Source organism: Tamandua tetradactyla, chromosome 12 (genome assembly GCF_023851605.1).
Source record: "Tamandua tetradactyla isolate mTamTet1 chromosome 12, mTamTet1.pri, whole genome shotgun sequence".
NCBI lineage: Eukaryota > Metazoa > Chordata > Mammalia > Pilosa > Myrmecophagidae > Tamandua > Tamandua tetradactyla.
This window is the reverse complement of record NC_135338.1, coordinates 14,940,740-14,960,132: the sequence shown is the minus strand read 5'-3', so window position 1 is coordinate 14,960,132 and position 19,393 is coordinate 14,940,740. Positions and strand designations below refer to the sequence as shown.

General features: G+C 51.2%; 1 protein-coding gene across 10 annotated transcripts in view; it reads right to left on the bottom strand.

The window, feature by feature from the left end:
- The window catches only part of LOC143651822 (mitogen-activated protein kinase kinase kinase 9-like), a 105,197-nt gene that overhangs the window by 21,718 nt on the left and 64,086 nt on the right, over window positions 1-19,393 (bottom strand). For 6 of the 10 annotated variants that reach the window (XR_013160236.1, XM_077122642.1, XM_077122639.1 and 3 more), the window contains 2 exons: window positions 4,542-4,745; window positions 2,269-2,396 (listed from right to left, as the gene is read on the bottom strand). Coding sequence is in view for 5 of the 10 variants with exons in the window: in XM_077122635.1 (XP_076978750.1) it covers window positions 4,727-4,745 (19 nt within the window). In the remaining 5 variants the exon portion in view is untranslated. The remainder of the gene's footprint in view (window positions 1-2,268; window positions 2,397-4,541; window positions 4,746-19,393) is intronic. The other 4 variants (XM_077122641.1, XM_077122637.1, XM_077122634.1 and 1 more) reach the window with 1 other exon arrangement.

The window sequence follows — 19,393 nt, the reverse complement described above, 5'->3', positions numbered from 1 at the left end:
AGAGTAGCTGAGAACAGAATGGGGGAAAACCTCCCAACCCTTATAAAGGACATAAATATAGAAGTCAAAGAAGCCCAATGAACTCCAAACAGAATAAATCCAAATAAGCCTTCCCCATGATATACACTAATCGGTCTGTCAAATGTGGAAGAGAAGCAGAAAATTCTAAAAGTCACAAGAAACAAACAATCTACTACATACAAGGGAAACCACATTAGACGGCGTTGAGACTACTCAGCCAGCACCACGGAGGCAGGAAAGCAGTGGTAGGATATACTTAAGATCCTAAAAAAAGAGATCATTCAGGGGGCTGTGTCCTGCCTGGTGTGGCCAGGGGATTGTGTCCTGCCGGGTGTGGGCAGGTGGCTGCGCCCTGCCGGGTGTGGGTAGGGGGCTGTGTCTGGGGTTTCTGCACCTCCTCCCTGCCAGGAAAGCCAGCATCAGTGTGTAAGTCACAGGAGGAGGGTGGGGACGGTCCACCTTACCGTCCTGGGTGGCAGGACCAATGCCCACACCCAGCTTTCCATGCCCACCTGACCAGGATGGAGCCCACGTGCCTAGGACTGTGTCTACCTGTCTGCACCCACACGCCCTGGATAGCATCTCCGCCAGCTGTGCCGACCTGCTCCAGTCCACATCATGAAAAGGTCAAATTCCTGTGCTGAGGTCACGGCAAACCATCCGCACCCAACACAGGGCCCACCAGGTCCCCACCTCCCAGACCTCGACGCCATTCAGGGAAGCCCAAGGCCACATGGCCGGCACATGGAAGGCCACCCCTGCACTGGTCACTGCAGCAGGTCAGCCAGAGCTGGAGCCCAAAGATCTAGAACCTGCAACAGTTTACTAACAGAAACAAGAGAATCAGTTTGCAGATACATAAATACATTAAATATGGGCTTTTATAACTGTTACGCTGCTGGTGAGAAAACAACAGCTGACATCCAGTGGGGGCGGAGCAGCCACAGGGCCCGGGAGGCCGCCCTTGGGTGTGTCCCCGGCGCTCGTCCTTTTCCAGCTGCTGCTTTTCAGCCATGACCCTGCACAGCTGGACACTGAGCACTGCGGGGAAACTGCATGGTGGGGGATGCCGGGGGCTCCGACTCCCTCCAGTTCCAACAATCACCCCTTTGTGGCAGTGAAAATATTCCTTTATTAGGGGTTTCTGCCTTAAGAAACAAACCAGCACAAATGCCAAGGCTGGGGTCGGCTTTGAAGGCTGGCCTTCCTCCTAGCACTTTTCCATTAAGAAGCTAAACCCAGAGGCCTGCCCAGGCTGGGGCAGGAACAGTGGGACCAGAAGCCACGGTCCACCCTGCACTCCTGCCTGCCCCCACACCTAGCTTGGGAGAATCCACAGCCGTGAGCTCCCATGGGGAACCCAGAAGCCAGTCAACCTGTTCTCCCTGCACACAGAGACCCCTGAGCTGGTTGGTGCCCAGAGCCTACCATGCCCCTCTACCTACAGAGGCCCATAGGCCTAGGAGTACCCAGATGGGGAGGCAGGGATGGGGTAGTGAGCCATGCTGAGCCACATCACAACCCACCGAGTGCCAGGCCCGGCCCCCCTACTGATATAAAGGAGAGCAAGAAGACACTAGAAGAGCAGAAAGTAGAGTTTGAAAGAACAAAAAGGAAAACAACAGCTCTCACAGAGATAAAAGATACTGTTGACTAAATTAAAAATATCCTGGAGACACACGACAGCACCTTTGAAGAGGGAGAAGAAAAAGCAAGCTAGAAGAAAGGACCATTGAACTCAAATGCACAAAAGAACAAGTGGCCAAAAAAGACGGAAACACTGGAACTGGATTGCAAGGAAATGAACAGCACAAAGCACATAAATATAAGAATCACTGGTGTTCCAGAAGAAGAGTTGAGTAAAGGGCTAGAAGATTAGTTGAGGAGATAATGGGGGAAAGCACTCCAGCCCTTATAAAGCACATACATATGCGAAGAAAAGAAGCCCAATGAACCACAAATAGGATAAATCCAAATAAGCCTACTCCAAGACATATACTAGTCAGACTGTCAAGTGCTGAAGAGAGGCAGAAAGTCCTGAAAGCAGCAAGAGAAAAGTGACTTATCACATACAAGGGAAGACACAGAAGACTGAGTTCAGACTACTCAAGAGGCACCATGGAGGTGAGAAGGCAATGGTATAGCACATTTCTGATCTTGAAAGAGAAAGACTTTCCAGCCAAGAATTCTTTACCCAGCTAAACTGCACTTCAAAAGAAGAGCGGATAAACGAAATGTGGTACGTACATTTGATGGAATATTATGAAGCAGTTAGAGAACATGACGTCCCAAGACATGTGACAGGGTGGGTCACGGTGACTCAGTGGCAGAGTCCTCACCAGCCATGCCGGAGACCCGGGTTGGATTCCCAGTGCCTGCCCATGCAAAAAGGAAAAACAACAACAAAAAAACATATGAGAATGTGGACAAAACTTGAGGACATAATGTTGAGTGAAAGATGTCTGAGACAAAAGGACAGATACCATATGATTTTCCTCATTATGGCTTTGATAAAGCCACCAGTGTTTTGGAGTAGCTAGAAGGAAAAATCCGAGATGAGGGCATCGTGGCCCATGACAAACTCTGGGACCTCTCCTGTAGCTGCTTGTTGAAGTGTGGTTTGAAATTATTGATTTTTGTTTCTTTGCTTTGTGTGTGTGTGTATATATATATACACACACACATATATATGTGTGTATATATATATATATATACATATATATATATGCTATATTTTACAAAATAAGATAAAAAAATAACTATAGGCAGCTATAGCACCATTAGATAAAACAAATTCCTGAAATCAAAAATTTGAAAATGTCTGTAACAAATTCACTACTATAGCCAAGTTCATATCTGCAATTACTTTCTACTTGATATTTTGAGAATGTATAGTTTTCACTGTTAATCAAATGGGATTGAAGATAATGTATAATATTTAGAATCTAAGCAACTTTGATATCTGTATCTATAGATTTTTCCTCCCCTTCTTTAATTTTAAATTGATTCATGAAACTTACAGTGCAAACACAGGTTTTACAATCATTATTTGGATACTTTATTTAAATAAGCCTAAGTTTAGGCTAATGAAGATATTCATTTGTGGTTATTCTAAGTATATTATTTGTTTCTTAAAATTTTATTTTTAAATTTCTACATCAGGGCAGGCCACAGTGGCTCACCAGGCAAGAATGCTTGCCCTCCATGCCAGAGGATCCGGGTTCGATTTCTGGTGCCTGCCCATGATAAAAAAAAAATGCCTATATCACCAGGTATCGGGTCAGGGAAGCACTGGCCTAACTGTTACTGCAAGGTCATTTCATGGCTGGCTGATAAATGAGAAGGCTGGTTTATTAAGGCATCAGTCAGTTGACTGCAGCTGTGACTGATTATATATATGATCAACTAAGAGCATGTCTCCCACAGAGAAAATTCGACCAGTTAGATGCGATCCAATCGGTTGAGGACCTTTAAGGAGTAAAAGGATTTTCACTTCTTCAGCCAGTGAGTCCCTACTGTGCACTTCATCTAGACCCTTCCTCAGAGTTGGAGCCTGCAGCCTGCCCTATTGGTTTTAGGGCTCTAGCATTCCCACAGGTGTGTGAGATACTTCTATAAATCTTAAATTTGTAGCTATCTCCTGTTGGTTTTGCTTCTCTAGAGAACCCTGACTACTACACCAGGTGACCAAGGAGCCCAGGATCCTGAACCACCAGCAGCCAGCCCTGAGCACCACAGTCTTCTGTGAGAAAGCATCACCTCAGTAATGCCTTCATTTGGACTTCTCCTGGCCTCAGAACTAGAAGCCAATAAACATTTGTTTCAACCAGCTCATTGCACGGTCTGTGCGTTAGCAACGAGGACACTAAAACACCACTCCTTTTGTCTCTCCATGCTTCATTTTAAATATTTTTTTCTGGCCTATCTGTATTCATTAAGTCTACCTTTAGCTCCACCAGGTTCTAGCTAGTGCCTTGGGCAAGCACACAATGTCAGAAAAGCCTCATTTACAAAATGGGAGTCTTTATCTCTACTCCTCCCTCCAGGAAGGTTGAAATGCAATAATAAATACAAAATGCAATGTTAAATTAGATCTACTCAATACAATACAGTCCTACACCATTCCACATATTTGGTTAGTCCCAAATCTCAAGTTCTAGCAAAAATCTGTCTTCTAAGCTTTAAAACCCACAAATTTACTGACTACCCAATCAAAGCCATCCCTAAATCAACACATCTAAAACCAAATATTTCCTCCACTACTTCCACCCTGGTTCACACCTACTTCCTTACTCGGGTCCTTTTCTCAGCCTGGTCAAGGCAGAGTGGTGATGAAGACAGGTTCTGGGGTGAGGGCACCAAGTTCAAGTCCCTCACCTGCCTCCTCCTGGCTAGAAGACTTACTTTCTGTTTGCCAATGCTGCCAGAATGCAACACGGCAGAATGACTTTTATTAAGTTACGAGTTTACACTTCTAAGGCCATAAAAATGTCCAAACTAAGGCACTCAGAGGGTTATACCTTGACTCAAAATGGCTGCATCCTCTCCTGGCTTCTGGTTTCAAATGGTGCTCTTAGACCCTGGGGATCCTTCTGGTTCTGGCCTGCTCAGCAGTTCATGGGAAGGCACATGGTGACGTTGGCTGGGCTCTGCATCTCCAAATGTCTGTGTGTCCATGTTGGCTCTCCAAATATCTGCATCTGCTTCATACAGAATGTTTCTCCCTAAAGGACTCCAGGTAAACTAGTCAGGACCCACCTTGAATGGGTAGGGTCATATCTCCACAGAAGACCACACCCACGATTGGGTGTCACATCTCCATGGAAACAACCTAATCAAAAGATCCCACCCTACAATACTGAATCGGGATTAAAGAACATGGCTGCCCCCACAAGACTGGATCAATCTTTAAGAGAACACGGCTATTTAGGGGTAAATAATTTAAAATGAACACAGACCTCAGCCAAGTCACGTAACCCCTGTACATCTCAGTTTTGCTATCTGTCAAATTGGCAAGACAACAATACCATCTACTCCACCAAACTGTTTTTGAGTTCTAAATGGGATATAGGTAAAGTAGGTAGGAGAGTACCTTAAGAGTCATGTAATGAGTATTCCAATTAGACGATGCTATGAATTATTTCCTCTCAGAGCTGGGACCCTTACCATGCTGGAAAAAGAACAGAATGTGGCTGCAAGTGTGTTCTTGGCTGATGTTAAAATTGAAACAGGCACGGCTGGGAAGGGTGTGCCAGTCAAGTATGGTTTTCTACTTCCAATGTGCCATGGAGGCAGAAGCTGCCCTGAAATCACTACTCAGGTGGGTCTCCATAGCCCCTCAGGGCCAGGGCCAGGGCCAGGTCCCTCCAGTCCCAACAGAAAGGAGAGGCCCATCACAGAGGTGACCCCTGCAGCTCTTGTTTGGGGACAGTCAGCCACTTCAGGCTTATCGTCTGAAAGACCTTTTCTTCCCTACCTCTCTTCGGAGGTCAAATCACGAATAGCCCTTATAGGAGAAGATTTCCAAAGAAAACCATCTCCCATTCACGGCCTTGTTGTAAAGTAGACCTTACTGAACAAGGTCAGGGAGAAATGACATCCATCCAGCCAACCCCTATGTTGGCTCGGTTGCCCCCCCAGGCACTGCTTACCACATGACTAGCTATTATTTCCTGGTAAAAAAGTCACTGCCAAGAAGTCAGCATTTTCAGAAGACCAAGCAGTAGCAAAGAATCACATAAGTGGGGGGCAGGGTTACAAAACAGGTTGGAGAAGGAGACAGGAACAGACAGGATCGATGAGAAAGCAAGTAGGGTAGAAGCAGTTTCAGAGCAAGGCCGAGAACACGTGTGGATGCCCCCCAGAAGGGGGCCTGTCCCTCGGGGGTGGGTGTGGACATGTCATTTTATGCAAAGTTGGCCATATAGGAAAGGAAAATGTTTCCAGAAAGGGGAGATAGGATCCCAAATAAATTCTCATGACAGAAGGCAAGACATTTAACTAAAACTACTAAATGACATCAAAACCAACACAAAACCAAAACCCCTATGTGTTACTCCAGTCACACAGTTATAAAATTCAATTCCAGAACCACATTTCATTTTTACTACTAAAAAGAACACATGGGTAGGTGACCATTTTGTTCTGTTTTTACAGAACGTAGCAGTGTTGCTCCGTGGACCTTGCTCTCTGCACCATGGGGAGACCCTCGACCCCTCGGCCGCCCTCACACTGCCCTGCAGACCTGAGGGAAGGTGCGGAAAACACTCAGCACCATTCTCGCTGTTCTCTTAAAGGAACACCACACGAAACAGGGGAGAGTCCCTGTGGCTGCTCCCAGATAAAAATCACCACGCATCACAATGTGCAGAACCCCAGCCCTGCCCTGGAAAAGGGGCTTGTAGGTACATGCCAATGGGAGCACAGGACCGCCCCCAAGATGAGACGGTTCACAGGAGTTCTCCACTCTTATGCAGGCAGCACTTCACGAGAGGCCATGATAAAAACTGAGCAGGCTCATCGTGACTAAAGCAGAGGTGGAGAATTGGGGTCAAGGGCACAAAGGACACAAGGTCGGTCAGGCCTGCAGGTCCTGTCTTTCCCCGCCAAGGGACCTGTGAAGGAGAAGTGGCTCTGGTTAGAAGAATGGTGCCACCTCTTCAGCTTGTTGGAAAGACCTCAGCCGTCCTCAGTGGGCCAGCCCCACACTGTTCAAAAGAGGGGCTTTCACTTGTCCAGCAACCCCAGAGGGCACCCATACAACCCCTGGAGACTTTGCTTCCTGCATCGCAGCTCCCAATGTCTTGACACCTGGGCAGTGAGGAGCAAGGGGGCCCCAAGCCTCCAAGGACAGGTCACCCCCCTGGGTCCTGGGCAGCACGTCTGGGCACGCCCCTGCATTGCCTGGAAGGAGGCCCCGCCCCACACTGGCATTCTCTCACCCAGACTGGCCCTGCCCATTTTAACCACCACAATTTCTCCCAGGCCGGCAAGGACGCCTCACTTGAACAGACCTGTGAGAAGGCAGCAGATGGGAGGCGGCTGACTCTCTACTATGTGCGTGGAGTTTTGAGTGATCTTTCTTGAGACTTTTGACTGTTTGAGGCCTAAACAAGGACACAGGGGCACTCATGGTAGACCCTGAGTGCGAAGGACACAGAGGTCACACAAGCCCAGGCCGGGGACACCGACTGGTAAGCAGACCTGCTTGGCTGGACAAATAGATGTTCCAACCAGATAGCGGGACGTGAGAAGTGGGTGAGACTTTCAGACCCCAGGCCTGTGCCCTCTGACATCTGTCCTGCCATGCTGCCCATTCCTCACTGAGCCGGAGGGCAGGCATGCCACCCAATGTGCACCCAGGCAGGGGCAGGACCCTCAGCAGTCAGCAGCACAGGGATGGTGGGGAGGCACCCCGCAGTTGCCACTCAGCTAGGCTATGGTTTGCTATCTCTGGCTGTGCCCACCCCTATGGCAGGACTGGCATTTGCTGTGGGGTCCTTTGCCCAGAAGCACAGTCTTTCCATCTCCTAGGACCGTTTCTGTTCACCTTCGAGAAGCAGCACCCAGGGGGCTTTGCTTCTGGAACCATTGGACAGTCAACCAAGGGCCTAAGAGAGCTTCTCCTCCCTGCTTGTGGGTGGGGGAGTCTGGCGCTCAGACACAACACACCTCTGTGGGGAATGTGTACCTTGTGTGAGAGGCATGTCAAGGGAAAGGCACAGAGACAGAGTGTTTACTGCTAAGAATGATGAAACCAGGAAGGCAGCCTGCAGTGTGGGGAGGGCGTGCACAGCTCTGCTACACCCTCCACTGAAAACACAGCCTCTCAATCCAAAGCCACCAGCAGCTTTCAAAGCTACATGTCTGCTCACCTCTGGCAGAACCTACTCGAACGGGAGCCCCAGAGGTGCCCAGGGAGGCCCTCACTGCGGGCAGGGTGTCAGAGCCCCAGGACAGCCATGCCAAGCCGAGCAGACACTGGCCCTGCCCTCCTGGACCTGGCTGAACAGAGTACCCCTGGAGTATGGCAAAGGGTGCCCTGGCGGGGGTGCAGGGGTGCTGGGTGGGGCAAGGAGGGGCCTGGTGGGGCGGGACAGGGGCTGCGCAAGGCCATGCCTACATCCTGCATTCCGCAGCACATTGTGGTGCCATGGGCAGGGTTGAACTGATGCCATGGATGCGATGGGAAGGCCCACCCAGGCTCGTCCAGGGTCATGGACCAGGAGGGGTCCAGGAGGGTGAGAGGGGAGGTGAGGGGGTCAGCCCTGGATGTCACGGAGAGGGCCACTCAGCAAATGCAGCATCTTATGACGTGCTCACAGGATGCCAGAGACGGCGGGTCCAGGAGTCCTGCTTGCCTGTGGCCCCCAAGGAGCAGGCCCAGTCCCGGCCCTGCCTCTGCACACCCATATCCAGGAGCAGCAACAATGAGGAAGCACATACCCTGGGCTGTGGGGACCAGGGCTCAAGCACGCCGAGACCTCTGTTGGGCCCCCCAGATGCCTCATCATTTGTGGACCAATGGTGGGTTTGGGAGCAGGGAGCCCGTTGTCTCAGGGCCCCACAAAGGGGAAGAGGAGCTCACGCACACTTTTGGGTGAGCAGGTTGGAACAGAAGACCGATGGCCCAAGCTTCTGACATCCACAGAGCTTTCCAGACAAGCAAACCTGGGGCTGAGAATGACTTTATCTCTTCAAGAGCAGGGTCTTTTCACCACCCGCCTCCCTCCAATTTGGGGAGCAAAAGCACAAGTTTTAGTAGTTAAACAAAATCAAAATGAAAGACAAAACCCATGTGGCCCCCACACGTACACACCGTGTGAACAGCTGTCAAGGGAAACACACCAGTGCCTTCTCAAGGAACTGCTAAGAGAAGTGACTCTTTTTTTAAACTCGAGACATTTTAAAAGCAAGTGACCCCGTACACCCGTCTCCCTCGACAGAGGATCTCCCAATTGAGGGTAGGTCATGGCCCAGCATGCTGAGCCCACAGGCAACAGTTGCCGCAGGGCCTCGAGGGGCAGGATGCACGTTCCCCAGCAGGCGCCCCTCCCCACACTGGATGTGGCCATTGCTCCAAACAGCAGAGGGCTGCCTGCACTGGTTCTCATAAGCTAAAAGTCAAAGACTCTTCAAATGAAGAAACACAAGTAGTGCCTGGCCTTGGGGTCAGGAAGAGCTCCAGGAGCCATAACAGTCCTTGGTCGGTGTGACTGAACGGAGCCCCAGAGTCAACCGTGAGGGCTGGAGGGTGGCGTGGGCAGCCGTGCCCAGGACCTGGACCTATCAGCTGTTGCTATGAGGCACCACGTGGCTGGGACAACTGCCTGGGCTCCCGCTCACAATTCAGAGGCATCTATTTTAGGTCATCCACATGCTAGAAAATGGAGAGGTAGCAGCTCTGATGTGAGGCCAGTGGCCATGGCTCGGCCTGGACATTCCTGGAACTGGAGTGTAGCCAGAGCCCGTGGCCCAGCCCTAGCGGGAAGGCAGCCATGCATGTCCCATGCCCAGACCAGGGAGAGGCCTGGTGTTCAGAGCTCGCAAGCAGAACTTTCGCCTCTAGGGCCGCCACAGACATGGCATGAATTAAACAACCGAGTTTAAACATGCAGAAGTTTCCTTCTCAGACTGACAAAGAGGAATAGGTACCATTGTAAGGAAAGTGCTTGGTTCTTAAGCAAACTTCTACCTGGGACTGGGAGCATCCGACTGACACACTGAAGGGATAAATGAAGGTGGCCAAAGTGCAGGCTGGGCACCCTGTGGTGCAGTGCCAGTCCCGGCTGTGGCATGAGTCTCACTGCCATGTGCAGACCTGACCTTGGGGATGCAGGGCTGCTGCGTGGCCCTGCAGGCGCATTCACCAATTTTTCATGCCTGTGCCTCTAAATGTGACCCTGCTCTGAGGGTCCCCAGACAACTTCACGATGCAGAACAAGGAGGACCCTGATAGTGAGAAATCACAGAGCCTGAGGGGATGGGCAGAGGGCAGTGGGTCCCGGGCCTGGCCGCGCCACGCAAAGGCCGAGAGCAGATGTGCGCGGGACCCAATTCCTGAACTCAAAGGAAAAGCCTGTAAAAGAAATGGGCCTGAAAATCGCCATCTGCAGTGGTTTAGAATGAAAGCACCTGGAGGCGGCAGGCCCGTCAGGGATAAATCTCAGCAGAGGATCCACGTGGCACTGGGAAGTCCCAGCACCCTCCTGTCCATGCACCCCCATGCACAGCTCGAACCTGTCTCAGAAGCTGAGGTTCTCACAGCTGATTACAAAATGGCTCTGTCCATCGGCCTGAGTCCAGCATGGTTGCTGGCTTTGCTCATTTATAGAAACCTGTGCCACTATCAGCAAGGTCTCCTAAAAAGGAAGGAATAAAACGAGAACAAATCCATGCCTGGAAACTGCCCAGAAGCCTGCAAGGGGTGTGTGGGGCTCTCACCATGTACGTGGTAGACTGAAGGGAGAAGATTCACACAGGGGCTCCCCAGAGGACAACAGGCACAGGTCTCTGACAGCCAGAGCCACTGGAATGAAGGCTGTCCAAGGCGCCCAGTGCGAGCACACAGGATGGGCCCCTGCACCCTGCCCATGCCCCCAGCTTTCAGGCAGTTCCCGGCTGCTTGCAGAGCAGGGTGGGTGACCGGGAGGCTCGTGTCAGCCATCTCCCCCCTCCTGAAAGCTGCCCGGCCTCTCCACATGAATGACCTGCAGCACAGGGTTCAGTGGTCACCTCCCCACAGCCATAGCACGGGGCCTCGCACCCCTCTTCTCCTAGCCTGGCCAGCGTTCACCCTGCTCTGCTCTGGCCCGTGTGAGCTGGCTTTCCTTAAGCACACATGCTCTCGCTGTCACTCAGTCTTGCAACTGGGGCTGCTCACTGGGCTAAAAGGCCTTAGTTTAATCACATCAGCTAGTGGATTAAAATGAGCACCCAAGAACCCAGTCACCGATGCTCATTCTGGGTATAGTGCCTCTGGGAATGGATGCAGAGTCCTGGCACTGTGCTGGGACAGGGACCGCACGGAGGTGGACGGCACTGTTGTCGGCCCAACAGAGACTGCATGGATGGCACCACATCTTCCCAACAGAGACTGTGCAGAGGTAGACACTGCTGCATTCCTGACTTAGATCTGAAATCCTAAGGTTTCCTGGCTCTGCCCTCCTCCCCAGGACACTGCCATGATAGCAAAGAAACCTGACGTTCATGTAGTAAATGCTGGGACCTGAGCTTCAGAAAATGCAGGGTGGCTTTTCTGAAACACTGACCTCAGGCCCACTAGGTGGAAAACTCACCTCTGCTGATCTTCTTAGTATACTATAATGGTTGATTAAACTCTAGCCATAAAAGTGTCTAAAAACAAAAAGGTTTACAAGTGAAAATTTCACATAACATCTCTCACACAGCAGTGATTAAAAAATGATTGGAAAGGGGTGGGCCACGGTGGCTCAGCAGGTAAGAATGCTTGCCTGCCATGCCCGAGGAGCCAGGTTCAATTCCTGGTGCCTGCCCATGTTAAAAAAAAAAAAAAGATGATTGGAAAGGATTTTGAAAAGATGCTTTATAAAGAAAGGCCTGAGTTCTTTACAAGAGTTTTCCTTAAAAATTATTGGAAAATTACCTTTCAAATTAAATTTTTTCAAAGGACTCTAGAAAATAGAATAGACTCTAGAGAACGAAGATGATGTTGTGTGCCGGCAATACTTCTCCAGTAACGTTGACTATGGATATAAATCTGTGTTCCATATAGTATACTATCAAATCAACATAATGATCTTGCTGTAGAAGTATTAGCTGAAACGGCTGTTACTGTCCTGGATTTGTTTGGTTATGCTGGACTCACAGGTTGTGCTGCCCAGAACTGCCTCCAGGAACTAAGAAGCATGCCCCAGGAACGCCAAATCTCACTGTTCCATCAGAAAACACAGTGGTGCGCTAAGATGCTGCCACTGCGGAGCATGAAAAATCCAAACAACAAACTCTCCCCCATGGACCCCCAGCCCTCGGACTTGATCTGAATTTTGGGAGCACAGGCCTAGAGTGGGCATCATCCCTGGTAACCACCATCCACAGATGTCCCTGCAGACACATCCACACAGCAGACTGGAGGTGTCAATGGCAGGCCCCCATTCTGGCGGCCTTGAAATAGGGCCCTGGTGGTGGGTCTGTGGGACAGCTCCCGGCAGACGGCGCCCCAGCGGACCCTCCATCAGCCCCAGTGCAGGGGTGGGCACCAGGCGGTTGTGCTCTCCCTGAGATGTGCGTGGCAGTGGTGGCCCCTGGCGCCATGGTTCGTGAGCTCCCCACAGGTGTGGGACAAGACATGGACACTCGAGGAGATGGCTGCAGAGACAGCAGAGCTGAGAACTGCCAGCGCAGTCCAGCCCTGTCATCTGCCATGCTGTTTTGGATGGAACTGGCATGGTGGTATCAAATGGCCAGGGTCCCCACGCTCCCATGGCCTGGCCTTCAGCATCCTTCCCCATCACACCCAAGTGCCCGTGCAGGCGCTGCATCAGGCAAGTTCGCTCTGAGGCCCCAGGCCGCCCACAGCTGAAGCAAGAGGAAAGCCAGGATGGAGGTTGGTTTTCACAGACCAGCTGGGATTGTGACCCAGCAATGTGCATCCCCACAGCTCTGTGAAGTTGATGCTGCAGTTGGCACCTAGCTGATGAAATAAAGGTCTGGCATGGCTGGTGACTCCCAGACGCGACAGCCAGCACACCCTCTGCAGCACCAACTCAAGGGAAGGTGCCTCACTGGTGCTGGGGGTGAGGGCAGAAGCCACACGGGGTCTTCCCAAAGGGACACAATGAGCCTGGCCCCGGCTGCACATGCAAGCACCAAAGCAGAGTCAGATCCAACACCTCTACCCAACCAGGATCGTTCCAAAGATGCAAACCCACCGCAAGGATTTCTGTGGGTTTCAGGGTAGGGAGGATGGACAGACGTAGGAAAGGAGGGTCATTAACAGACGCTAGCCAAAAGAATCAAGAGATGGGATGGGGCCCTTTCCAGGTTTCCACTGAATATCACCCCAGGCTTGCAGGAGGGAGGCTGGAATGAGCTGTCCTCAGTCTAGCTGTCCACCTGCTGCTCCTCTCATGGACTGGGACCTGCTCTCCCTCAGAGCCCTCTCTGGTGTGCCTCAGGTCCTGGAGGAGGGAAACCTACTTGTGGCTGCTGAGAAAGGTCCCGACTGGGTCTGAAACAGCCTGCGTCAGCACAAGCAGGCCTGGGGGACAAGGGTCAGCTGTCCCTGAGCCTGAGGGTCGAGGATGCACAGTCCATGGAAAGTGCTGTTATGAGGAGCTGGTTATGTCAGCACCCAGGAGGCCTGTCCCCTCCTTGTTTCACATTGTCAACTGCTCATCTAGAAGAACAACAGGCAATAAAGGTCCTTCCATCTCATGCCAAGGCTGTTCTGTGCCCCAGCCCTGAAAAGATGGACATGGGGATAACAGAGCAGTGAGGGCATGCAGGCACCATGTGCCTGGGGCGCCTGAGGCCGGTCTGGCCTGTCACACCAGGGAGGACTCCATGGATTGTTGTAAAAGAGAGCCCTGGCTCTTCCTCGGAGCATGGTGTCCAGGCATCTCACTGCATCCTGCGCCGTCTGCGCTTTTCCTTTGGCCTGGGTCCCCTTGATGGCCTTCGTGAGGACACCGCCCAGGCCCTCTGGCCAGCATGCCCAGCCCCAGGCTGGCAGGAGGAACAGTCCCTCCCAGCACGTGCGGCTTCCAAGGCGCAGCCTCAGGTTCTGAAGCTCAGCACGGGCAAAGGCCGGTGCCCCTGGGACAGCTGCTCAGCACAGCCCCAGGATCCGCTCCATGCCCACCACCCACAGGCTTCGGCGACCCTAAGGCACAGAGGGAGCAATTCAAAATCAAGGATGAACTGCTAAAAGATACAGAAAAAGGCATTAAGATTAGTGAACAGCAAGCAGATGCTCAATGAGGAGCAGATCAAAACCTCCAGTTCCTGGAATAAGTCCTGAGATAGACGAGGAAAAAAGTCCAGAAACTTTCAGTATTCTTTTTTGATAAAATGGAATCATTATTTTTACACAAAGCCAGCAGTTAGAAACACTGGCTAATGTTTATAAAGTGACCTGAACTGCCTGGAAGAAAAATCCCTTAAATCTACAACTCAAAATTGTCATTATAATTAAATATATAATACTATGATTTATTTGTGTTCACTGTCACAGGCCTACTGAGAAATAAACCAATTAGAGCAGTGTGTTAATAAAACAGGTAATTAAAAAATAGAAGACAAGCTAAAAACTCTGTTGTTTTCTAACCCAAGTTTCTTAAAAACCCAGCAAACAAGGATATTGTGCGGCGAACACGTCCCAAGGACCGACCCTCCAGCACCCCTGACCTGCAGGCTCCAGGACAAAATGGTCTGGGGCAGGAGCTTAGACAGGGGAGGTGGCCCCGCCCACTTCAGGGTGGCTGTAGTTGGGGAAGAGGCTGCCCCAGCAAGTGCGGCCTGGCTGAGGTCCGGACAGGAGGCCGTCCACCAGGCCCCAATTTAAAATGAAACCCTCAGGACCCGGGCAATCTCCCTCCCTCCCTGCTGCCCCTCCTCTATGCCTGTTGGTCCTCTCCCCCGGGACATGACCACCCTCCCCTGCCCCTGCTGACACCCTCCCCCGGGCAACACTACCCCCTGTCTCTGTTGACCCATTCCCCCAGGGCACCTCCCTCCTCTGTCCCTGCTGACCTCCTATCCTGGGGTGCCACCCTCCCTGCCACATCCCAGCTGCCCACTTCTTTCTAGGTTCCAGCCCTGACTTATGGGGCCTGTCTCCTGATAGGCATGACCTGCGCTTAGTATGTACATGTCAGCAACTGGCAACTGGTTTGAAAAGGCAGCCACCAGCTCCCCAAATCACATCCAGAACGGAACTGTCAGGCAGGACCGGGCAGCAGGTGAGCAGAGGATGCGCCGGGGGGAGACGGCGAGCCTGGCACCACCGTCACTCCCTGTCACCCGAGCACAGCTGAGCACCTGGCTGCCAGTTGCCAGCACTCAAGGCATAAAGGACACCCATGGGGGTGCAGCAGCAGTTGGCACCCAGAGCCCAGGTAGACACCCATCCAGGGGTGCTGCATCCTCTCAGGCAGAGCAGGAGCATCATGTTTAATTTCTGTACATTTCAATTACAGCCCACATGGTGCCAAATCTGACCTGTACACTGCCATCACAGGGCTGCACGGAAGGAGGTACACCTGTCCGTGTGCATTGTAAGTGTGACCCGTGCTGATTCTGTGGGGAAGGGCCTCCTGGGGGGCACAGGACAACCTTCACTGGCTACAACCATTCACCCAAGGCTTCCCAAGGCATCTGGTTTCCAGGGTGGTGCTGGTCTGTGATCTCCAGGACCCTACCGGGCGCCTGGGATTAGACAGAGCACCTGGGGCATGGAACATGGGGTGCCATGAAGACCCGAACCTCAGCGCCCTGCCAGGCATGGCCCCCAGGACCGAGGCCCCTGGAGCATACCACGGGATCCCCATTACCCTGTGAGGACGGGCAAGGCCAGTGACGCCATAGCAAGGTGGCAGGAAAGATCTGCTGGACAAACAATGAATAAACATCAGATCTTAGGAACAGCAAGTTTTGATGGTGTAAGCAGACCTGAAATAGCCAAGCCCTCTGCATGCCTCCTTGGAAAGAGAGATGCCCCTGGCTCACATCTGCCAAGCAGGCACCAGCAACCTGTGGGCACTGAGCCGCTCTACACGTCAAGATTTTTCTAAACACACTCTAGTTCTGAACATTTCTTAATCACAAAAAAAAAAGAGGCTGACATACAAAATATACTAAATAGAAGGAACCCACAAGTGTTCATTAACTGCTCTTAATCTAACTAAGGGGAGGTAGGTGGCCTGGGAGGACTGACCCCACAGAGGCTTCAGCCCATACCTGTCCGAGGGGTGGAGGCAGTTGGAGGGTCAGAACTCTGGCTCAAATCCCATCGGAGTCCCTGGAGGGCCTACCCCAGGTTATGAGTCCACAGGAACAGGTGGGGCCCAGGAATCCATAGGCCCAGCAAGGTCCCAAGTGCTGCTGGTCTGGGCAGCCACCATCCCTGAGTACCCACCTCTGAGGACCTGACTCCAAGCCACCATCCTCGGAGGACCCACCCCCTGAGGACCTGGACCCAAGGACCCACCCCCTGAGGACCCACTCCCTGGGGACCCACCCTCAAGTAACTGCCCCTGAGGACCCGCCTCCTGAGGACCCACCCCCTGAGGACCCACCCCAGTGAGTCTGCCACCCAGAAGTCTCCTTGGCCCCTTTGTGACCCTCCCCCTACCACCCCACACCCTCCCCCAGAAACCATCAATCTGCTTTCTGTTGCTAGGGAGCAGTCTACCTTTTCGTGACTATGACACAGAGTCCAAAGGACACATTGTTTTTCCCTGGCTGCTTCCATGCAGCCCATCACGCCGACATCCATCCACACCCAGGTAGTATGAGTGCTCTTTCCTGTGTATTGCTGAGCATGTCCCACTGCACAGATGTACCACAACGTTTATCCATTCGCTGCTGAGTATGATCTGAGTAGTTTGCCATGTTTAGCAATTACAAATGAAGCCAAACCATGAACGATGAACAGTTTCATGCACATGGGCCTCCATGTCTCTTAGGGAAATACCTGGGAGTGGAATGGCTGGGTCATGGGAGAGGTGTATTTTAACGTTCCAAGAAGCTGCTGGATGCTTCTCTGGGTGGGGTTCCACTGTCCATTTCTACCTGTAGCCTCTGAGTACCAGTTCCCTTATATTTTTGCCATGCTTGGTGTGATCAGTCTTTTTTATTTTAGCAAATGTTGGAAACTCAGTGGTGTTTAGGGGGAAATTGCAGCCTTGACTGCACTTCCCACATGATAAGTGAGGCCGAGCATCTCACACACACAGTTTGCCCCTCTGAATCCTGGGTGAGGGGTCTGTGGGAGGTGTCAACTTGGCCAAGTGAAGATGCCTAGTTATACTGCTGTGGACATGAACCGATGGCATGTGAACCTCATCTGCTCCTGATTACATCTGCAGTCGTCCAGGAGGCATGCCTGCTGCAGTCGATGTCTGATTCAACTGGCTGGTGCTTAAATGAGAGAGCTCAACATAGCACAGCCCAAGCACCTCAGCATACCTCATCTCAGCACTTGCAGCTCAGCCCAGGCCTTTGGAGATACAGAAAGGAAATACCTGAGGACAGTCGTTGGAACCCAGAGGCCTGGAGAGAAGGCCAGCAGAGATCGCCCTGTGTCTTCCCACATAAGAAAGAACCTCTGTTGAAAGTTAGCTGCCTTTCCTCTGAAGAACTAACAAAATAAATCCCTTTTTATTAAAAGCCAATCCATCTCTGGTGTGTTGCATTCAGCAGGTGGCAAACGAGAACAGGGTCCATTCAGACTTTGAACTATCTTTCTTTAACTGAGTTACTTATACAGTGTTTAGGTACAAGTCTTTTCTTCAACATGTTTGCAAATTTTTCTTCCCAGGTTGTGAATTGCTCACTTATTTTTTACAAATGTCTTTTGAAGAGCAAATGGGCTCCATTTTGATGAACTCTAATTAAACTTGATCTTGAATTTTACACTAGTTGGTGCTTCAAGAGTAACATATAAGGAATCTTTCTCAAACCCATGTTTTTAGGATGGAATATGTAATGAGATGCAATGTTTTCTTGAAGTTTTTCAGTTTTAGTGTACATTTAGGCCTATGGTCAACCTGGGTTCAATTTTTTTAACGTTTTGCTGTCAGGGCTGGCCAAATTTCTGTTTCTGCCTATGGCCATGGAGCTGCTACAGCACCATTGGTTGAGAACTTTGTCCTCTCCCCAGTGAACCTGCTCTGGTGAGTTTCTCAAAAGTCCGTCTGTTTACAGGTTTGCTCCCGGCTCTTGGCGCTGTTCTCTGGCCGCTCACCTGGCCTGCACTGGCCTGGCACTGGCTCACTCAGCCAAGTTCTGTGGCACGACGTAGCTGGGTAATGGAGGCCTCCAGTTTTGTACTTTCACAAAGCTGTTCAGGCTATTCTAGGTTGTTGATATTTCCTTATAAATTTCAGAACCAGTTTCTCAGTTTTCACAAATTTTCATGAGGAACCCAGTCAGACTTTGAATGATTTTTCTCTGAATCTCTACAGCTACATGGAGAGAGGCCATCCAAGGCATGGACATGGCAGTGTAGGAGCTCACAGCCAGGAGCGTGCAGACCCCACTCCCCCACTTGGCACCCTACCCACCCCCTTGGGCAGCCCACCCACTGCCAGTCTGTGGCAGACAGCTGGAGAGCTCTCTTGCAGGAGCTCACACCTCAGCTGGAGAACCTGTGTAGGGGCGTGTGCCAGTCTGAAAGGGCTTACATCCTCTAGAAAAGGCATGCTTTAATCCTAATCAATCTTGCAGAAGCAACCATTTCTTCTAATCCCTATTCAGTACCAGCATTTGGAAGTTTGATTAGGTTATGTCCAGATATGTGACTCACTTAATTCTGGGTTTTAAATTTCATTAGATGGAGATGCGTCTCCACCCATTCTATGTGGGACTTGATTAGTCTACTGGAACCCTATAAAGAGGAGACATTTTGGAGAGAGTTCCTTTTGAGGATGAGAAGAGAGCCAAAGAACCACAACAGAAGGATGAGAGAACCACAGAGTCCACCAGCTGATGACCTTTGGGGGTGAAGAAGGAAAACACCTCCTGGGAAACTTCAATAAGCAAGAGGCCTGGAGAGAAAACCAACAGATGCTGCCATGTTGGCCATGTGCCTTTCCAGCTGAGGGAGAAACCCTGAATGTTACTGGCTGTGGTAGTTAAGTCCAGGTGTCAACTTGGCCAGGTGAAGATGCCTAGCTTTGTTGCTGTGGACATGAGACAATGGCATGTGAAGCTCATCTGTTGCTGAGCACACCTGCAGTCGGCAAGGCGGCCTGTCTGCTACAATGAATGATGTTTCATTTAACTGGCTGGAAGCTTAAATGAGAACACTCAATCCAAGCAGCTCAGCATACCTCATCTCTGTACTCACAGCTCAGCCCAGGACTTTGGAGCCACAGAAAGGAATCACCTCAGGGAAAGCTGTTGGAAAGAAGGCCAGCAGAGATACCTCACCACCCACACCCTCCCCACGGCTACCCATGTAAGAAAGAATCTCAGTTGAAAGTTAGCTGCTTTTCCTCTGAAGAACTGTACCCTGTGCTCCTTCCCTCTGTCCTGGCACCTGCACCCTGTGTTCCTTCCCTCTGTCCTCAGTACCTGCACTCTCCCAGTCCAGGCCGCATGGAGCTGCATGGTGCCCTGGGGGCTCAGCCCCAAACTCAGGGCACCTTAGTAACAAAAACTGTCTCAAGAC